The following is a 17407-nucleotide window of genomic DNA, read 5'->3' as shown; positions in this document are numbered from 1 at the left end:
AAAGTTCAGGGAATCGCTTTAGGTACAGCTGTATCCAGGAGCTCAAGGGATGTATATGATCTATTTCTTTCCATCCTCAGCTTTATTTCTGTCTCTGTTAGTTTTGGTCTCAGGCAGCAGCCTCTCCCTTGTCCCTTGCTCCATGCTAGCAATATAGCCATACCCTCTTAGATACTGCAGAAGGAAGACAATTTTTCCTTCCAGAAAGTTCTAGCAAAACCCTCACTGGGTTGGCTTGGGGGTGTGCCCACCTCTGAATTCCCAGCGGGATGGAAGATTGTGCTCAGCCTGCCCTGGATCCTGTGTCCTGCTTGGACCTAGGAGGGCTGTGCCAGCCAAGAACTGACCTCAGAGGCACTGCGTAAGGGAGGGCTGATTCCCAAAGGACTCCTGGGGGCTATAAATTTGAGGACATCAGGCTGCAGGAAGGCAAAACCAAAGTCTGCCTCCAGTTACCCACTATCAAATGTGAGGTTGTGCTGTAGCCCGTAGGTTGTGTCGTCACGTCCTATATAGTTGTCTGGTCACGTCAGACCCCACACAGAACAGCAGACATCCCATCACCTTGCAGTAGCAGCCTAAGTTCCACCAGTTGGGGTAGCAGCATCAGCTCAGCCACTTTCGAATAGCGGCAAAATGAGTCCTATGTAAGGCCCATCAGCTCTGCATCATTCCCGTCACCATGGTAATGCCGGGAGTCCCATCAGTTCCATGTAATGGCATGAGTCCTGTCTCCACAGGGTAGAAGGTGATTCTCCATGGGGTACAGTGTGAATCCTATCACTTTGGGGTAAGGCAGGAGCCCCATCATTTTGGAGTAAAAGCATGAGTCTCCTGACCTTGGGGTAATGCTGTAGGACCTGCCACCCTGGAGAAACACCCTAAGCCTATCACTTTAGGCAGTTGTTCTTACCTGGGGGTGATTTGCCCTTCCATCCCCCAGGGGACAATGTTTGGACAGCCTCCCACAACAGAGAATTCTCCGGTCCCAAATGTCACCAGCTCTGTGGATAAAGCATCCTGCCTTATGGTCACTTGGGACCCTGTGCAACACACTGTCTGCTCTGTGTGTGTGTGTGTGTGTGTGTGTGTGTGTGTGTGTGTGTGTGTTCCTGTGTGCCCTGACCTCTCTCTCTCTCCACTCTTTCTGCAGCTTGATGTGTACTCCATGCCTGGGCCCCTGTCCCAAGGTGTGCCACCTCCTGGAAGGCGAGAAGACCATTGACTCAGTGACATCTGCCCAGGAGCTCCGAGGCTGCACCATCATTAACGGAAGCTTAATCATCAACATTCGAGGGGGCAGTGAGTGCTCTGGGGGGAGGGGTTGCTGTCTGCTGGGATCCACTCTCCCTGCGAGCACAGAAGGAAAACAGTCCAGAGACTCATGCAAGGAATCTGTTTCCAAACCTGGTGGAGTTCACAGCTCAGTCCTGGCCTCACTCCCCCCGAGATTCTGATTTTCAAAGCTGGGAGTTGGGACATCAAGAATTTGCATTTTTAACAAGCAGGCAACATGCCCTCTTTTGCAGGTCTGGGGACCATGTCTCCAGAAATTCTGTCACAGGCAAAAAGGCATTTCTCTGTTTACTTATTTAGCGAACATTTATTGAATACTCACAGTGAACAAGGCAAAGTCCGTGCATGGTGGATATTGCAAATAAACAAATTAACGTATAATGTAAACCCAGGCAGCGGTTCCTGCTATGAAGGCAAGCAAAGCAGGGTGATGGAGGGAGCAAGGGTTGGCATCTTAATGTAATAAATATATTCAGATTTGCAGGCAGGACAATCTCTGTCATAACTACTCTGCCTTGTAGATGTATTTTGAGCAGGGCTCGTGAAAATCATTTTCAGCCTGAAGGTTAACTCTTCACTCTGGGGAATTCTGGAAAGGTTAAAATATTTTGGTAGAAGCCCACTGGATATTCATTCTCTCCTTTCCTTAGACAACCTGGCAGCTGAGCTAGAGGCCAACCTTGGACTCATTGAAGAAATTTCAGGGTATCTGAAAATCCGCCGATCATATGCCCTCGTGTCACTTTCCTTCTTCCGGAAGTTACGTCTGATTCGAGGGGAGACCTTGGAAATCGGGTATGTGGGCCTGCTGCTGTATCTGTGGGCTCGTTAGGAAGTTTGTGAGTTATTGTAGAGAAACTTAGGTTTTTTTGCCAAGACATGAAAACAACTTAAGTGTCCACTGATGGTTGCATGGATAAAGGAAATGTGGTGTATATGTGTGTGTGTGTGTGTGTGTGTGTGTGTGTGTGTATACATATATATATACAGTGGAATATTATTTTGCCATAAAACTATCTTTTTGCCGAATCTTTCATTTGGATTGTTCATTTGGATTATTCCAATGACTTTCTTGCTGGTTCTAGAACTACCAGGGCCATCCAACAGAAATATAATACAGGTCACATATGAGACTTAAAATGTTCCAGTAGCCACATTTAAAACACTTTAAAAGACATAGGTGAAATGAATTTTAATAATGTATTTTACTGAACCCATTACATCGAAGCTGTTATTTTGACATGGACTCAATACAAAAAATTATAAAGAAGATCTTTTACATCCTTTTTTTTAATGCAAAGTCATTGAAATCTGTGGTTTTTTACTTCTGGTACAGTTCAGAATGGCCAAATTTCAGGTGCTTAATAGCCAGATGTGGCTGGTTGTTTCAGTGTTGGATAACACAGATCTAGGTGCTGCCCTTTTCCCATTCATCATGTACTGGTGGCCCACTCATAGTTCTAAGGCACAGGTCTAATTGAGTTACTGAGTTGTTATAAAACCTTCAGTGGTCCCCCTCTGCCTACCAAGGAAGGTCACATATTCTTGGTCTCGGTCTGGTATGCAGTATACTAGAGGATTTGGCCCATGGCATCTCTTTGGTCTTGCCCGTCACCTGTTGGCCAGAACAGGCCACTTTGCTCTTCCCTGGGCCCAGTTCACGTGCCTCTGTGTCTTCAGTCTTTCCCCTTTTCAAAACCCATATCTCAATCCATCACAGTCTTACCCTTCTTCCCCACAAGACTGATCTCACATACTTTCCTGGCCCTGAAGACTTCCTCAACTTCCCCTGTCCCTCTAACCCTCCTTTCAACATGTAATGAGTATGTGTCAAGCAAGTGGTTAGGACTGGGGACGGAGCACTGAACAAGATCAACTCCAGCCATGGCCCCGCCATCTTGGAGTTGGAGACGACAAGCTGATGAATGATTAGGCATGTGTGTGTTTCCATAGGAACTACTCTTTCTATGCCTTGGACAACCAGAACCTAAGGCAGCTGTGGGACTGGAGCAAACACAACCTCACCATCACTCAGGGGAAACTCTTCTTCCACTATAATCCCAAACTCTGCTTGTCAGAAATTCACAAGATGGAGGAAGTTTCAGGAACCAAGGGGCGCCAGGAGAGAAACGACATTGCCCTGAAGACCAATGGGGACCAGGCGTCCTGTAAGTGGTGATGCCCTTGTCCTTCCACGGACCAGATAACGTGGCTGCCCTCCCCCTCCCCCACCACACTGGCCCCCGGGGGAGTGTCACTTCCCCCCAATGAGCTAAAACAACTATGTGTGTGATAGGCTCTCTGAAATACTGAGGAAGAATGTACATGTTATCTCTTTGCCAAATATTAAACACAGTGCCTGATACTGGAAGATGCCACATAAACATTGAATGAATGAATGAATGAATGTCACTTCTCTTACATGTGGCCTTGGCTCAAATGCAGAGTCTAGAGTTGCTACAGCTGGAGACTGTCAGCTGACTGCCCTCCTCTGACAGGTTTTCTCTTGAAGCATTGAGGTGTCAAGGCTTCCATAATGCCCTCATGCGAAGTTGGTTCCTCATGGCAGAAGCTGTGAGAATTCAGGGGAGAGAGAGAGCAAGGTTGGAACTTAAGGGGTGGAGCTTAAGGAGGGCTTGCAATCTAGGCAGAGGGAATTACTCTCTCCAAGGCATTGCCCTTCCAAGGAATTGTCACTCCAAGGTATAACGATCTGTACGCTCCCTAAACCCACTTGGCTTAAATGTGTCCATTTGCACTGGAGTTATGTGTTCTGACATGTCGGGCATGAAAATCCACATGCAAGGCAGAATTGTGTCAGGATAAATGCTATTCTTGAAAGTCCCTTTTTCCAGTAGCGATTAGCCACTTGTCCTTCTGTTGGTGCCGACCGTGGTTCTTTGGTTGAGCACATCTGGCCAAGTACCTGACTTGCGGTCAGGGCCAACTTGCATGACCTGTTCTTGACTCTGAACACAGGAGAGGCATGTGGAAATAAGACCTCTCAGAGGAACAGCATGTTGCCATCTTCCTTCTCGTGGATACTCTTGAAAATATGGGATCATTTGCTTTGGGTTGAAATACATTATTTAATTCTGATACTGGTTTTTTTTTTTTTTTTAACCTTTCTAGGTGAAAATGAATTACTTAAATTTTCTTACATTCGGACATCTTATGACAAGATCTTGCTGAAATGGGAGCCGTATTGGCCCCCCGACTTCCGAGACCTTCTGGGATTCATGCTCTTCTACAAAGAGGCGTAAGTAGAAGGATAAAGAGGTGTGTTTGTTGTGTATGTTCTCAGAGGCTCCCCTCTGAGGTTCCTGTCTATCTCCTTCCTTGTGGAATAAATATCACAGGTTCCTTGGTCAGATCTCACCAGTTGATGGTGTATGACGTCAATAACGTTCCCTATTGTCAAAAGCCAGAAACCGAAGCAGGCAGGTTTCTTTTGGAGGCCCCGATTGGGCAATATTCCGTTTTGCTTCTTATATGTACATCTCGCCAGACATCCTCAACAAAAAGTCACTTAGTCTACTTAGTAGGCGTCTTAAAGTTTATTTTTTATCTATTTTGTATTTTTTCCAACATTTGAAGAATGGTGGTAAAACATACATGAAATTGACCATCTTAATGACGTTTAAGTGTACCGCTCAGTGACATTAAGTACATTCATGACATTGTGTGAGCATCATCACCATCCCTCTCCACAGTTTATTCATCATCTCACACTGAAACTCTGTCGCCTTTCAATAACACCTAGTCGTTTTGAGTATCTGACTGTGCTGAAATTTAAAAGGAAGACAATGGAAGTGGTGATTGTGTTAATAGGAATAATTGTTCCATCCCTCAAGATTTTTAAAAATATTTATTTACTTATTTATTTATTTGCCTACATAGGGTCTTAGTTGTGGCACATGGGATTCTCTCTAGTTGCGGTGCCCAGGCTCCCTAGTTGTGGCCCACAGGCTGTAGAGTGTGTGGGCTCAGTTGCCCCGCGGCATGTGGGATCTTAGTTCCCCAACCAGGGATTGAACCCGTGTCCTCTGCATTGGAAGGAGGATTCTGAACCACTGGACCACCAGGGAAGTCCCCATCCCTCAAAATTTGCTATGTGTCAGGCTGTGTGTGGAGAAGTCAACACACATCCTCTTGTGTAATCTTATCAATAACTCTGGTAGTTAGTATCATCATCCTGATCACTGTTATTATTATTGTTGGGAAACTGAGGCATAAGGGAAGCGGTCCCTTTCTCTTTGGCTATTCCTGTGTTTTTTTTCCTTGTGGTAGAAGATTATTGGTGAACAGGGTGCAAGCCTATAGGAGGTAACTTCGCCCAGCCACATCTCTTTGGTCTTTAGAGCTATAGTTGAGAAATGGTAATCAACTTTTCCTATTTCGTCTTGAAAGCCCTTATCAGAACGTGACGGAGTTTGATGGGCAGGATGCATGTGGCTCCAACAGCTGGACCGTGGTGGATATTGACCCGCCTATGAGGTCCAACGACCCCAAGTCACAGAACCACCCCGGGTGGCTAATGCGTGGTCTCAAGCCCTGGACCCAGTACGCCATCTTTGTCAAGACCTTGGTCACCTTTTCTGATGAACGCCGCACATACGGGGCCAAGAGCGACATCATCTATGTCCAGACGGATGCCACTAGTAAGCATTTCTTGTGGATATGAATTTGTGCGTGAATCAGACGTCTTGCATTTAACAGGCTGACCTGGTGATGTCCTATGAAATGCCTTTTTTTTTTTTTTTTTTTTTGCATGGTTATTGGCTTCTAAAAGAGCCGGGCACTGAGGTTTATAATTTCAGAAGATCAGGCAGTAGCAACAAGACATCAGAGGGGAACATACATTTCTTCTTCCCATTATGGAAAATTTTCAAATATTTACAAAAGTAGGAAAAAAAAAAAAAAAGATTCCCCCCACCGCCACCTTGTAACCATCTCTCAGCTTCAACAATGATCAATATTTTGCCATTTTTGTTTCATCACTATGCCTTTTCCCCCATCTCCATTTTTTGACGAGTATTTCATAGCAATTTAGTTGTATTTTCATAAAGCATAAGCCCTATCCAACCACTGGGATAGGAGACATTTGGTGATACCTGGAGATATTTTTGGTTGGCATGACTGGGGAGGTGGGGTTGGGGACCAGGGATGCTGCTCAACGTATCACATGCACAGGACAGCCCCCCCCCCCCGGCAAAGAATTATCTAGCCCCCGCAAGTCAGTAGTTGAGAAATCCTGTCCCGTAGGATCGAGTCCAAACTTTATGAACCAGCCCCAACTTTATTGACTACTGCCCTCTCATCCTGTATCCTCCAGCAATACCTCCAGCAGGACTTATAGTTTCTGGAAACTTCCAGCTTCCAGGCTTTTGTACACACTGTGTCCTCTGCCTTGAGACACCCCACTCCCACCCCTCACCGACTCCCTCAGCCACCTCCGTTCTCGAGGGGAAGCTTTTGTGGAGCCCAAAGGTGGTGCCTTTGGGGGGAATGTTAGATGGGCTGCCAGCTCAGGGATAAGATTGAATGGCATCCCACTGCCGAAATTTGCCCCAGGACTGGGTTCAGTTGGGGCTAATGTTAACCAGCAGATGTGGCTTTGTCTATTCCCACGATCCTCCTTTTCCCCAGCGCCTTTTCAGTGCCCAGAACAGAGAAAGCTTGGCACGTCGTTGGAGCTCTGTAAATCAGGGGTCCCCGACCTCTGGGCCACAGACTGGTACCAGTCTGCCATCTGTTAGGAACCAGGCCTCACAGCAGGAGGTGAGCGGCGAGCGAGCAAAGCTTCATCTGTATTTACAGCCGCTCCCCATCCCTCACATTACCACCTGAGCTCCGCCTCCTGTCAGATCAGCGGTGGCATTAGATTCTCATACGAGCATGAGCCCTACTCTGAACTGTGCACTCGAGGGATCTGGGTTGCACGCTCCTTATGAGAATCTAATGCCTCATGATCTGAGGTGGAGCTGAGGCGGTGATGCTAGAGCTGGGGAGCAGCTGCAAATACAGATTATCATTAGCAGAGAGGTCTGACTGCACAGAGACCATAATAAATCAACTGCTTGCAGACTCCTATCAAAACTCTATCAGTGAGTGGCAAGTGACACTTAAGCTGCATTTTACAGAGTAGACTGGACATAAGCAACACACGTCGGGTGTCACTGTCTCCCATCACCCCCAGATGGGACCATCTAGTTGCAGGAAAACAAGCTCAGGGCTCCCACTGTTTCTGCATTCTGGTGAGTTGTATAATTATTTCATTATATATTACAATGTAATAATAATAGAAATAAAGTGCGCAATAAATGTAATGTGCTTGAATCATCCTGAAACCATCCCCGCCTCCAGTCCGTGGAAAAATTGTCTCCAACGAAACTGATCCCTGGTGTCAAAAAGGTGGGGGACTGCTGCCGTAAATGTTTGTTGCAAAAATGGTGGAACATGAAATCTACATAGCCTGTGCTACCCATGGATTGTAATTTTGTAACCCATGCTTTCACTGGGCAAGCATTCCACGTGTTGCCAGTTTTCTCTGATGTTAAATAACACTGCAGAGAACATCCTCATGATTTCTCGAACTTGGGTTTTCCCCCTCATGCCCACCCGATGGCTTGCACCCTCCTCCTCCTCCTCACAGTGGACCTGTCTCCTTTCTCCTTGGCAGATCCTTCTGTCCCCCTGGATCCCATCTCGGTGTCTAATTCTTCGTCTCAGATTATTCTGAAGTGGAAGCCTCCCTCTGACCCCAATGGCAACATCACACACTACTTGGTATTCTGGGAGAGACAGGAGGAAGACGGTGAACTGTATGAATTAGATTATTGCCTCAAAGGTGAGTGCAGGCAGAGGCGGGGGAGGGGCCTGTTTCTTTTTCAAGTTTTTTTTTTACATTTTTTTAAATTGAAGTATAGTTGATTTAAACTGTTGTGTTAGTTTCAGGTGTATAACGCAGTGATTCCGTTATACATATATATTCTTTTTCAGATTCTTTTCCCTTATAGGTTATTACAAAATGTTGAGTGGAGTTCCCTGTGCTCTACAGTAGGTTCTTGTTATCTATTTTATACATAGTAGTGTGTATAACATCTGATCCACTTTGTTCTTCTTTTGGGGAAGCATCTCTCCCCTTCTGCTTCCCAGCATGTGCATATGGGTACACACACTCCATTTTATCTCTGACGAAAACACACATACAGGCAGACCTCAGAGATACTGCGGGTTCGGTTCCAGACTCCCGCAAGGAGGCGAATATTGCAATAAATTGAGTCACGTGAGTTTTTTTTCAGTTTCCAGTGCCTATAAAAGTTATGTCCACACTATACTGTAAGTGTGCGATAGCATAATGTTTAAGAAAAAATATACTTAAAATATACATATTACTGTATTTCTCTTTCTGGCCTATATGTGGAATCTAGAAAAATGATGCAGATGAACCTATTTGCAGGGCAGGAATAGAGATGTAGACGTAGAGAACAGACATGCGGACACAGAGGGGAAGCGGAGAGTGGGACGAATTGGGAGATTAAGATTGACATATATACACTACCATGCATGAAATAGATAGCTCGTGGGAACGTGCTGTGAAGCATAGGAAGCTCATAGGAAGCTCATGCCCTGTGATGACCTAGGTGGGTGGGATGGCGGGGAGGGTGGGAGGGAGGTCCAAGAGGGAGGGGATATAGATATACATATAGCTGATTCACTTAATTGTACAGCAGAAGCTAACACAACTTTGTAAAGCAATTATACACCAATTAAAAAATGATTAAAAATATACAGACTGCTGTATATAAAATAGGTAACGTAACCAACAAGGACCTAGTGTATAGCACAGGGAACTATACTATAACTATAACTGAGTATAGTTATTACAAGATATAGTATTATCTTGTAATAACCTATAATGGAAAAGAATCTGAAAAGAAAATACTGAATCAGTTTGCTGTACACCTGAAACTGACACAACATTGTAAATCAACTCTATTTCAATAAAAATTTAACAAAGAAGAAATCTAGACTAAAAAAAAAAAAACCCAAACAATGCACATACCTTAATTAAAGAATACTTTATTGCTAAAAAAGAAAAAGCCCAATTACAATAGTAACATCCAAGATCACTGATCACAGATCACCATAACAAACATAATAAAAATGAAGAAGTTTGGAATATTGTGAGAATTACCAAAGCGTGACACAGACATACGAAGTGAGCAAACGCTGTTGGGAAAATGGCACTAATAGACTTGTTTAACACAGGGTTGCCACAAACTTTCGATTTGTAAGAAAAACACAATAAGAGGAGGAGGTCTGCCTGCCTGTTCGCATTTCTAAACATCACAGCGTGAGGACACGCTCTGAAGACTTCTGTCAAAAACAGACACTCCCCATGTCTTGGCATCATTTCCCTCTGGAATTTTCTCCTCCTTCCCTTCCTTATCCACCTCCCCTGGTAGGGGTGTAGCTGTGTTAACCCACGCAAGACTTCCCTCCGAAGCTAGAAACACAGCCGATGTGTGGAGTGGTGATTGGCAAAGTCAAGGAAGAATTTTCGCCCCTAATTTTAGACCCTTAAGTTGTAAGGACCAGAGAAAGCAAAGAGTGATCATTTCTTCCCTCCTGGGCTTTCCATTCAAAATTTATACTAATGACACATTTTTTTCCAGTCTTTAATCTCATTTACTTAATGGGCTTCCATCCATCTACAGGAAAAGGGAAAAATATTTGAAGCCTCAAACTAGTGTGTATAAATTAGTTTAAGATTATTTTAAAAGTGGGTTTTAAAAAAGCCCATCAAACTGGAGAAACGGAAGTCTTTTTTTTTCTTTAGTTATTTTGTTTTGTTTGAGTCTATATAAAGTATTTTCCCCCCAATCCCTAGACTCTTTTGTATTTTTAAAAAATTTTATTGGAGTATAGTTGATTTACAATGTTTTGTTAGTTTCAGGTGTACAGCAAAGGGATTTAGTTATACATACACCTAGATTCATTCTTTTTCAGAGTCTTTTCTCATATAGGTTATCACAGGGTACTGAGTACAATTCCCTGCGCTATACGGTAGATCCTTGTTGGTTATCTATCTTATATACAATAGTGTGTGTATGTTCATCCCAAGCTCCTGATTTATCCCTTAGTTGTCTTGTTGTTGTTGATTGGTTGGCCTGTATTTATTTTTCTTTAGATGTTTTGAGCTACCGGTATCCTCAGATCTTGGGGCCGCTGATGAGACGTGGCTGAGGTCGGGAGCCTGAGGTCTTCTCTGACCTACTGTAGGGCTTTGGGCAAGTCACTGAGCTTGTCACTGGCTGCCTCCTTTTGGGGAGAAGGGGCGGGAGGCCAGATAATCTCTGGACGCTGTCCCAGCTCTAAGATCATGTGCTATATGTATGCCTGTGACCTCATCCCCCGCCTGAGCAGAGGGTTGCAAACGTGATTTATCTCCTTGGATGCTTTATATAACTTGAGAGCAAGCAAAGTCATTGGCTCAGCTGTCAGCTGTAACAGAAACCGCCAGCTAGAACTGCCAGCAGCATCAGGATAGGCAATGTTTTCTTTTTCTCTTTCTTTCTTTCTTTTTTAGAGCAACAACTTTTATTCTGGAAGTCTGCATCTCTCATTACAATATGACAATTTGACATGGTTTTATTTGTAATGATGCCAAAGTTTATGTAATTAAAAAATAAACTTAACCAAGGATGGATATCGTATGATGCAACTCTTAGGAGGTCCCTAGAGGAGTCAAATCCACAGAGACAGGAAGCCGGATGGTGGGTGCCAGGGGCTGGGGGAGGGGCTGGGGAGTGAGTGTTTCATGGGGACAGAGTTTCAGTTTGGGAAGATGAGAACGTTCTGGAAATGGATGGTGGGGATGGTTGCACAAGAATGTGAATGTCCTTAATGCCACTGAGATGTGCGCTTAAAAATGATTAGGATGGTAACTTTTTTGTCATGTATATTTTGCCACAATTAAAAAACCCAAATACACACACAAATTAATAAGCTTTCTAACACACACAAGATCAATAATTTACTAACCGTGCTCAGTAGTAGCTTCCTTTAGTATCACAAGTGGTTTTTTTTTTTCCAGCTTTATTGAGGTGTACTTGATAAGTAAATGGCAAGGTATTTAAAGTGTAAATTGTGATGATTTTATATACATACACATTTTGAAAGGATTCTTCCCATCTAGTTAATTAATACATCTATCACCTGACATATTTATCTCTTTTTTTGGTGAGAATTTTTAGCTTCTCCTCTGATATCGAATTGTTTATTTCATTTATACAGTACAGTCTTATCAACTATACGGCTTTTTATTGTGGAATATATATAACATAAAATATACCATTTGAACTACTTTTAAGTGCACAGCTCAGCGGCATTAAATACATTCACACTGTCGTGCAACCATCCCCAGCATCCGTCTCCAGAACTTTCTTGTTTTCCCAAACTGCAAACTTTGTCCCCATGAAACACTGACTCCCCACCCCTCCCCCATCCCCTGGTGCCCGCCTTTCTACTTTGTCTCTATGCATTTGACTGTCCTAGATACCTCACTATACTTTAGTCACAGAAAATCCATGGGGCACCAAGTGTCATGCAGAAGGGGTGACAGGTGTCAGGAGCTATGTCCATGCCTGATCAAAAGTCCCTTCCTCCCCAGAAAAAAATCAGGAACCCCCCCAACCTTTTACTAAGGAAATCTGAAGTGTTTTTTTTTTTTTTAATTTTTTATCCATATTGCCATCAATAGCCCCTCTAACAGCTAACCCACACAGGTTATTCCATGTCTATTAATAAACGTTAAGAAGTATTTTTTAAGGATTTTGCAAAGCTTCCGAGTAGGTACTCACCATTCACAGGAAGATACTTTGAACTCATTGTCTAGCAGAGCCATTGAAAGGGAGAGGAAGAGATGGAATTTCCCTTGCTCAATAGACACGAGTAGGCACCCAGGATCAGGGGCATGCTTTTTGCCCTTAAGGAGTAACATACATCCTCCAGGTTGTACCAGAAGTGACAGGCAGCAGGCATCCCCGGGACTGGACCTCAGGGGTCAAGACACACCAGCTGTGATACTTAAAAAAACAGTGTGGTATTTTTAAGAGCATGACCTTGAGAAGTTGTTCTTTTTTCCCTTTTTAAAAAATTCTCTTTTCTGTGCTTCTTGGAAAAAGTTCTTCCCCCAATTTCCTTTCATGTCTTTCATCCATCACTGTTGACATTGGGGGCCAGATAATTCTTTGAGGTGGGGGCTGTCTTGTGTCAGGTAAGATGTTGAGCGGCATCCCTGGTGAACACCAAAATGTCACCAGACTGTGCCCGTTGTCCTGCAGAGGGGGGTGGGGGGCAGTGCTGAATCACCCCTGCCCTGGTGAGAACCACTGCTCTGCTCTTACTTCCGTTTTCCTGAACGAATTGTAGATTCTTTCATTTGTGCTGCAAAGTTTGGTTGCTCAGTATAAACACTGGGTCTGTAAGTCTGACCCCTTAGAATTCCATTGGAATTCTGCTCTGTCCTCTTATCCCTTTATAGTTACCTGGTTGATTGATGATTCATTCATTCAACTGTGACTTGGTCCCCAGTCCTTTTCTAATGCCACCTCCCATCATTCTCTCCCTTATCCCCTTCCAGCTACACTGGGTCCTTGGCGTCTTCTGGCATGCCAAGGAAATTCCTACCTCGGGGCCTTTGCACTCGCTCTTTGCTGTCTGAATTGCTTTATACCAAGATATGTGCATGGCTCATTCTTTTATTTCCTTGGGGACTGCTTAGTGGTCACTTTCTCGGAGACATTCCCCCCCCCCGACACCCTCTGTCCTTTCACCCCACCATTGGACCCATGGCATATGTATTTATTAGTTTATTGTGTATTCCTCCCACCGCCACGTACCTCATCCACTGGAATGTAGGTTCTGTGAGGGCAGGGACATGCCTCGTCACCTTCAGCATCTAGCCCTATGGGGTTGTGGTGTCTGACATTTTCCTGCTGCACATCCACAGGCACCTTCTCAGTTGTCAGGACCCTCCAGTGAGAGATCTTATTTTTCCCAGTAGACCTTGAACCAAGACCCTGGCCCCGAGCTCTGTCCCCTGTGCCCAGCAGCTCTGAGAAGGCCCCCTTTGCTCTGCGTGTATGTATGTGTGTAGTGGGGTGGAACTTGAGCCCCGCTCTGGCTTTCTCCAGGGTTGAAGCTGCCCTCCCGGACCTGGTCTCCACCGTTCGAGTCTGAGGGGTCCCAGAAGCACAATCAGAGTGAGTACGAAGAGTCTGCCGGTGAATGCTGTTCCTGCCCGAAGACCGACTCTCAGATCCTCAAGGAGTTGGAGGAGTCCTCATTCAGGAAAACATTCGAAGATTACCTGCACAATGTCGTCTTCATCCCCAGGTCAGCATTTGTCATTGGCTTGGGGTCTGGGGTCCTTATTTAGGGAACAAGATGAAGTGCAGATGCAGAGGGTGGGCAGAGTCCACGCTGAGCCACTTCCCTGGAGGGAGGGAGAGATCTTGCGATTTCAACAGCTACCGTACCAGGAAGAGTGAATAATCGCCAAAAAAGGTGGAGGGGGGCGTGTCTTAAAAAACTCAATCTTTGCTTTCTTTCATTTATTTTTGGCTGCGTTGGGTCTTAGTTGCAGCACATGGGATCTTTGTTGAGGCATGCGGGCTTCTCTGTAGTTGTAGCATGCAGGCTCCAGGGCGTGTGGGCTCTGCAGTTATGGTGCACGGGGTCCAGAGCACGTGGGCTCTGTAGTTTGTGGCAAGCGGGCTCTCTAGTTGAGGCGCGTGAGCTCAGTAGTTGTGGTGCACGGGCTTAGTTGTGCCACGGCATGTGGGATCTTAGTTCCCTGACTAGGGATCGAACCCGTGTCCCCTGCATTGTAAAGCGGATTCTTTACCACTGGACCGCCAGGGAAGTCCCTGAAGACATTGCTTTCTGATGTCTCATGAACTCTTTACCCCAGCCTCTGGCCTCATTCTGAGTTCTGAAACGATCTCCATTAGATTACCAACAATTGATTATTATCTAATAGATGATTATAGATAATAATCAATAATCGATAGATTCAATTATTAGATTATATGACCGAGAAGTGCCTGCCTGGCCCCATGCTTGATTTGTGGATGAGTCTCAAGCTCAGTGCATTCTCTTTTTAAAATCTGTGTAACCTTCTTACCCTTCCAGAACTTTCCATGACCTCTTAAAAACTCCGGAGCTTCTCCTATTTAAATATTTTTCCTTTAGTGATTGAAGGGGCTTGCTTGCTGATGTACTTCTGATCTACAGAGAGGGCTTGCCTTAAAAATGATTCTGTTTTTTTCATACTTCTTTACCTTTCCTGCAAGCAGAGACACTTAGGTAGAATGCAAATTTCTGTGGGTCACGGGTTAGTTTACCTCTCTCGGTTCCTCAGTTTATTCATCTGAGGAGTGGAGAGAAAAGTAGTTCCTGTTTTTTAGGATTGTGAGATTATACGAGTGATATGGGGATTCTCAACCTTGGCGCTATTGACATCTGGAGCCAGATCATTCTCTGGGGTGGGACCATCCTGTGCGTTGTAGGATGTTGAGCAGCATCCCTGGCCTCCACCCACTAGATGGCAGTAGCACTGCATCTTATGAGTTCATGAATTTTTACAGTAACCCACTGAAGCACTTGCCATCTCCTTTTTAGGGGTCCAAAGCCTGTGGTTTTGTTTGTTTTTTGCTTATGAATGACTCTGCCCAGGTTTTTTTGTTTGTTTGTTTTTTTGTGGTACGCGGGCCGCTCACTGCTGTGGCCTCTCCCGCTGCGGAGCACAGGCTCCGGACGCGCAGGCTCAGCAGCCATGGCTCACTGGCCCAGCCGCCCCGCGGCACGTGGGACCCTCCCGGACCGGGGCACGAACCTGCGCCCCCTGCATCGGCAGGCGGACTCCCAACCACTGCGCCACCAGGGAAGCCCTGCCCAGGTTTTTAATCAAATGTGTGCTGAGGGCTTTCAGCTGCCCCTCCCTCTCCACACTTGACCTCCCCCTCCCGCCATGGACTTCACCAGAAGGCTACTCAGAAATGTCCAATACAATTGGCCATTTCCAAAGTATATCGACACCCCCCACCACCACCACATTTACATCAGGATAAAACAAGATTCTAAAATGCGTCTCTTCAAAGGCCCAGCAATGCTCCTGGGAGAGGTTTCCCCAGAACCATCAATATATAACATTTCTTCTTTTCTCTTTCTTGCATTCTTATCTGGCCCTGAGTCCAAAAGACCACTAAATGGCACAGCCCAGGCCTGGAGGCAGTTACTGTTTTACCTGTCAAAACACTGCCAGACTTTAGGATAATGGCTGAGTCAGTAGTGAGGTTTAAAAGTGGTGTTAAGTTTGACATCCCATGGGAATCCCAGATGACCAGGTCTCGGGGGGGGGGTGTTTTCTCTGCTTCCCCGCTGCCCCCCAGCCCCTAGCTGTGTTCTCCACATCTGCTGGGGAAGGTGTGGTTCAAGTGATGGGAACAAGTGGTCCATGGTCCAGGGCTGTCCTCAAAGCGGCTGGTTTTGTTTTCACAGAAAATCCTCTTCAGGCCCTGTTGCCGAGGACACTAGGTACGACTCACCTGTGGGACGTAGGCGTGGCCCGTGGTGGCTGCACAGCGCGGGGCCAGTGGGCCAACGGGTCAGGAATCATGTTGTGCCCCTTTGAGACCCCAGGGGGCTTCTGTGGTTTGATGCATGCATCGCTCAGCTCTGCCGCGACCAGGCGCTTCACAAATTCACACGTTAAGTGCCTTCACCCCGAAATGGGATCTGGGCGTGAATGTGGGGGGAAAAATCCTAACTAACACACTCTTACTAAAACATAGAATCGAGGGCGTACTTTCTGGGCACCTCCTAGGTGCCGCCCATTTTTTCCTCCATGCATTTACTAACTACACATTTATTTATCTAGCTGCAGAACTGTGCCCGGTGCCCAGAGTCGAAACCACTCAGCGACAGGTAGTGGGGAAGGCTGATCCGGGAGCGGAACATTTTTATTGGGGGTGACAAGTGCGGGATGACAGGTGTGAGTGAGCACAGGTGTGCCGAGTCCCTCAATTCCACTGAGGATAGTCAAGGATGCTCGCCTTTGACGTGTGTCTTAAAGAATCAACTATGCTTCAATATTAAAAAAAAAAAAGAAAAGAAAAAAGAAAGAAAAGAAAAGAAAAAAAGAATTAAGCAGGAGGCGTGTCCTGGAGGAGAGTACAGGCAGAGAGAACTTGGGGAAAGGCAAGTCGGTGGAAAGAATCCTGGACTCTTGGGAAGAACAGGGGAGACTGGAAAGGCAGGGTAGGGGCCATGCGGAGGGACTTTATTCTTCCAGCAGAGGGTTTATTTATTTATTTTTAGGCCGTGTGCGGTCCCGATCTGCCCTCTAGTGGTCATTGGGAATATAATCTGTAGTAAAGAAAGGTCTAGAAATCTGAGGCCTTGATCCAGACGAGAGTTTATCAGTGTCAGACCTTTTGACATTTGGGGCCAGATCATTCTCAGTTGGGGGGACTGCCCTGTGTATTGTAGAATCGTGAGCTGTATCCTTGGTCTCTACCGCTTTGAAGCCAGTGTCACACCATACCCCAAACAGTGACAACCAAAACTGTCTCCAGACGGGCCAAATGTCCCCTTGGTGGTAGGACTATGAGCAGAGTCACTCCTGGTTGGGAACCACTGGTCTACTGTGAGATTGTGGGATGATAAAGTGCTGTGTATGTAGGGAGAGAGAGAAGTCCGTTGATGCTTTGTCATGGGGGTGTCTTCCATGACCACGTGGTCTTTTGGGGTATAATCCTTCTAGTGTATGCATATTTAGCCTGTTTGAGGCCATTTATGTTTCCCTTTGTTCAGATATCAACTTCTCAGTGGTTATTCATGAGGCCCCAGTGTCTCTGTCATATTTGGAAGGCCCATCTGTGCTTGCACAGAAATGTTCTGAACCTTGCTAATATGCGTGCATCTTTGGTTCAATAGCTTTGGTTTCCGTTCAAGAATGTCATTGGTCTTTTCACACAAAAAAGACCACAAAGAAAACCTTAGTGAGTACTCCCGAAGTAGGGTTTGATTTCTGACTACA

The 17407-nt window shown here is 45.5% G+C and overlaps 1 protein-coding gene across 2 annotated transcripts in view; it reads left to right on the top strand.

Moving 5' to 3' along the window:
* The window catches only part of INSR (insulin receptor), a 127195-nt gene that overhangs the window by 83836 nt on the left and 25952 nt on the right, over positions 1 to 17407 (top strand). The window contains exons 4-11 of one of the 2 annotated variants that reach the window (XM_029215667.1): positions 1154 to 1302; positions 1947 to 2091; positions 3250 to 3464; positions 4429 to 4555; positions 5707 to 5957; positions 7979 to 8146; positions 13500 to 13701; positions 15868 to 15903. In XM_029215667.1, the coding sequence (XP_029071500.1) occupies positions 1154 to 1302; positions 1947 to 2091; positions 3250 to 3464; positions 4429 to 4555; positions 5707 to 5957; positions 7979 to 8146; positions 13500 to 13701; positions 15868 to 15903 (1293 nt within the window). The remainder of the gene's footprint in view (positions 1 to 1153; positions 1303 to 1946; positions 2092 to 3249; positions 3465 to 4428; positions 4556 to 5706; positions 5958 to 7978; positions 8147 to 13499; positions 13702 to 15867; positions 15904 to 17407) is intronic. The other variant, XM_029215668.1, reaches the window with a different exon arrangement.

Source organism: Monodon monoceros, unplaced genomic scaffold (assembly GCF_005190385.1).
Source record: "Monodon monoceros isolate NGI ecotype Baffin Bay Population unplaced genomic scaffold, NGI_Narwhal_1 Super_Scaffold_12, whole genome shotgun sequence".
NCBI classification, from domain to species: Eukaryota; Metazoa; Chordata; class Mammalia; order Artiodactyla; family Monodontidae; genus Monodon; species Monodon monoceros.
The sequence above is the reverse complement of the archived record's forward strand: the minus strand, read 5'-3'. Positions and strand labels throughout refer to the sequence as shown.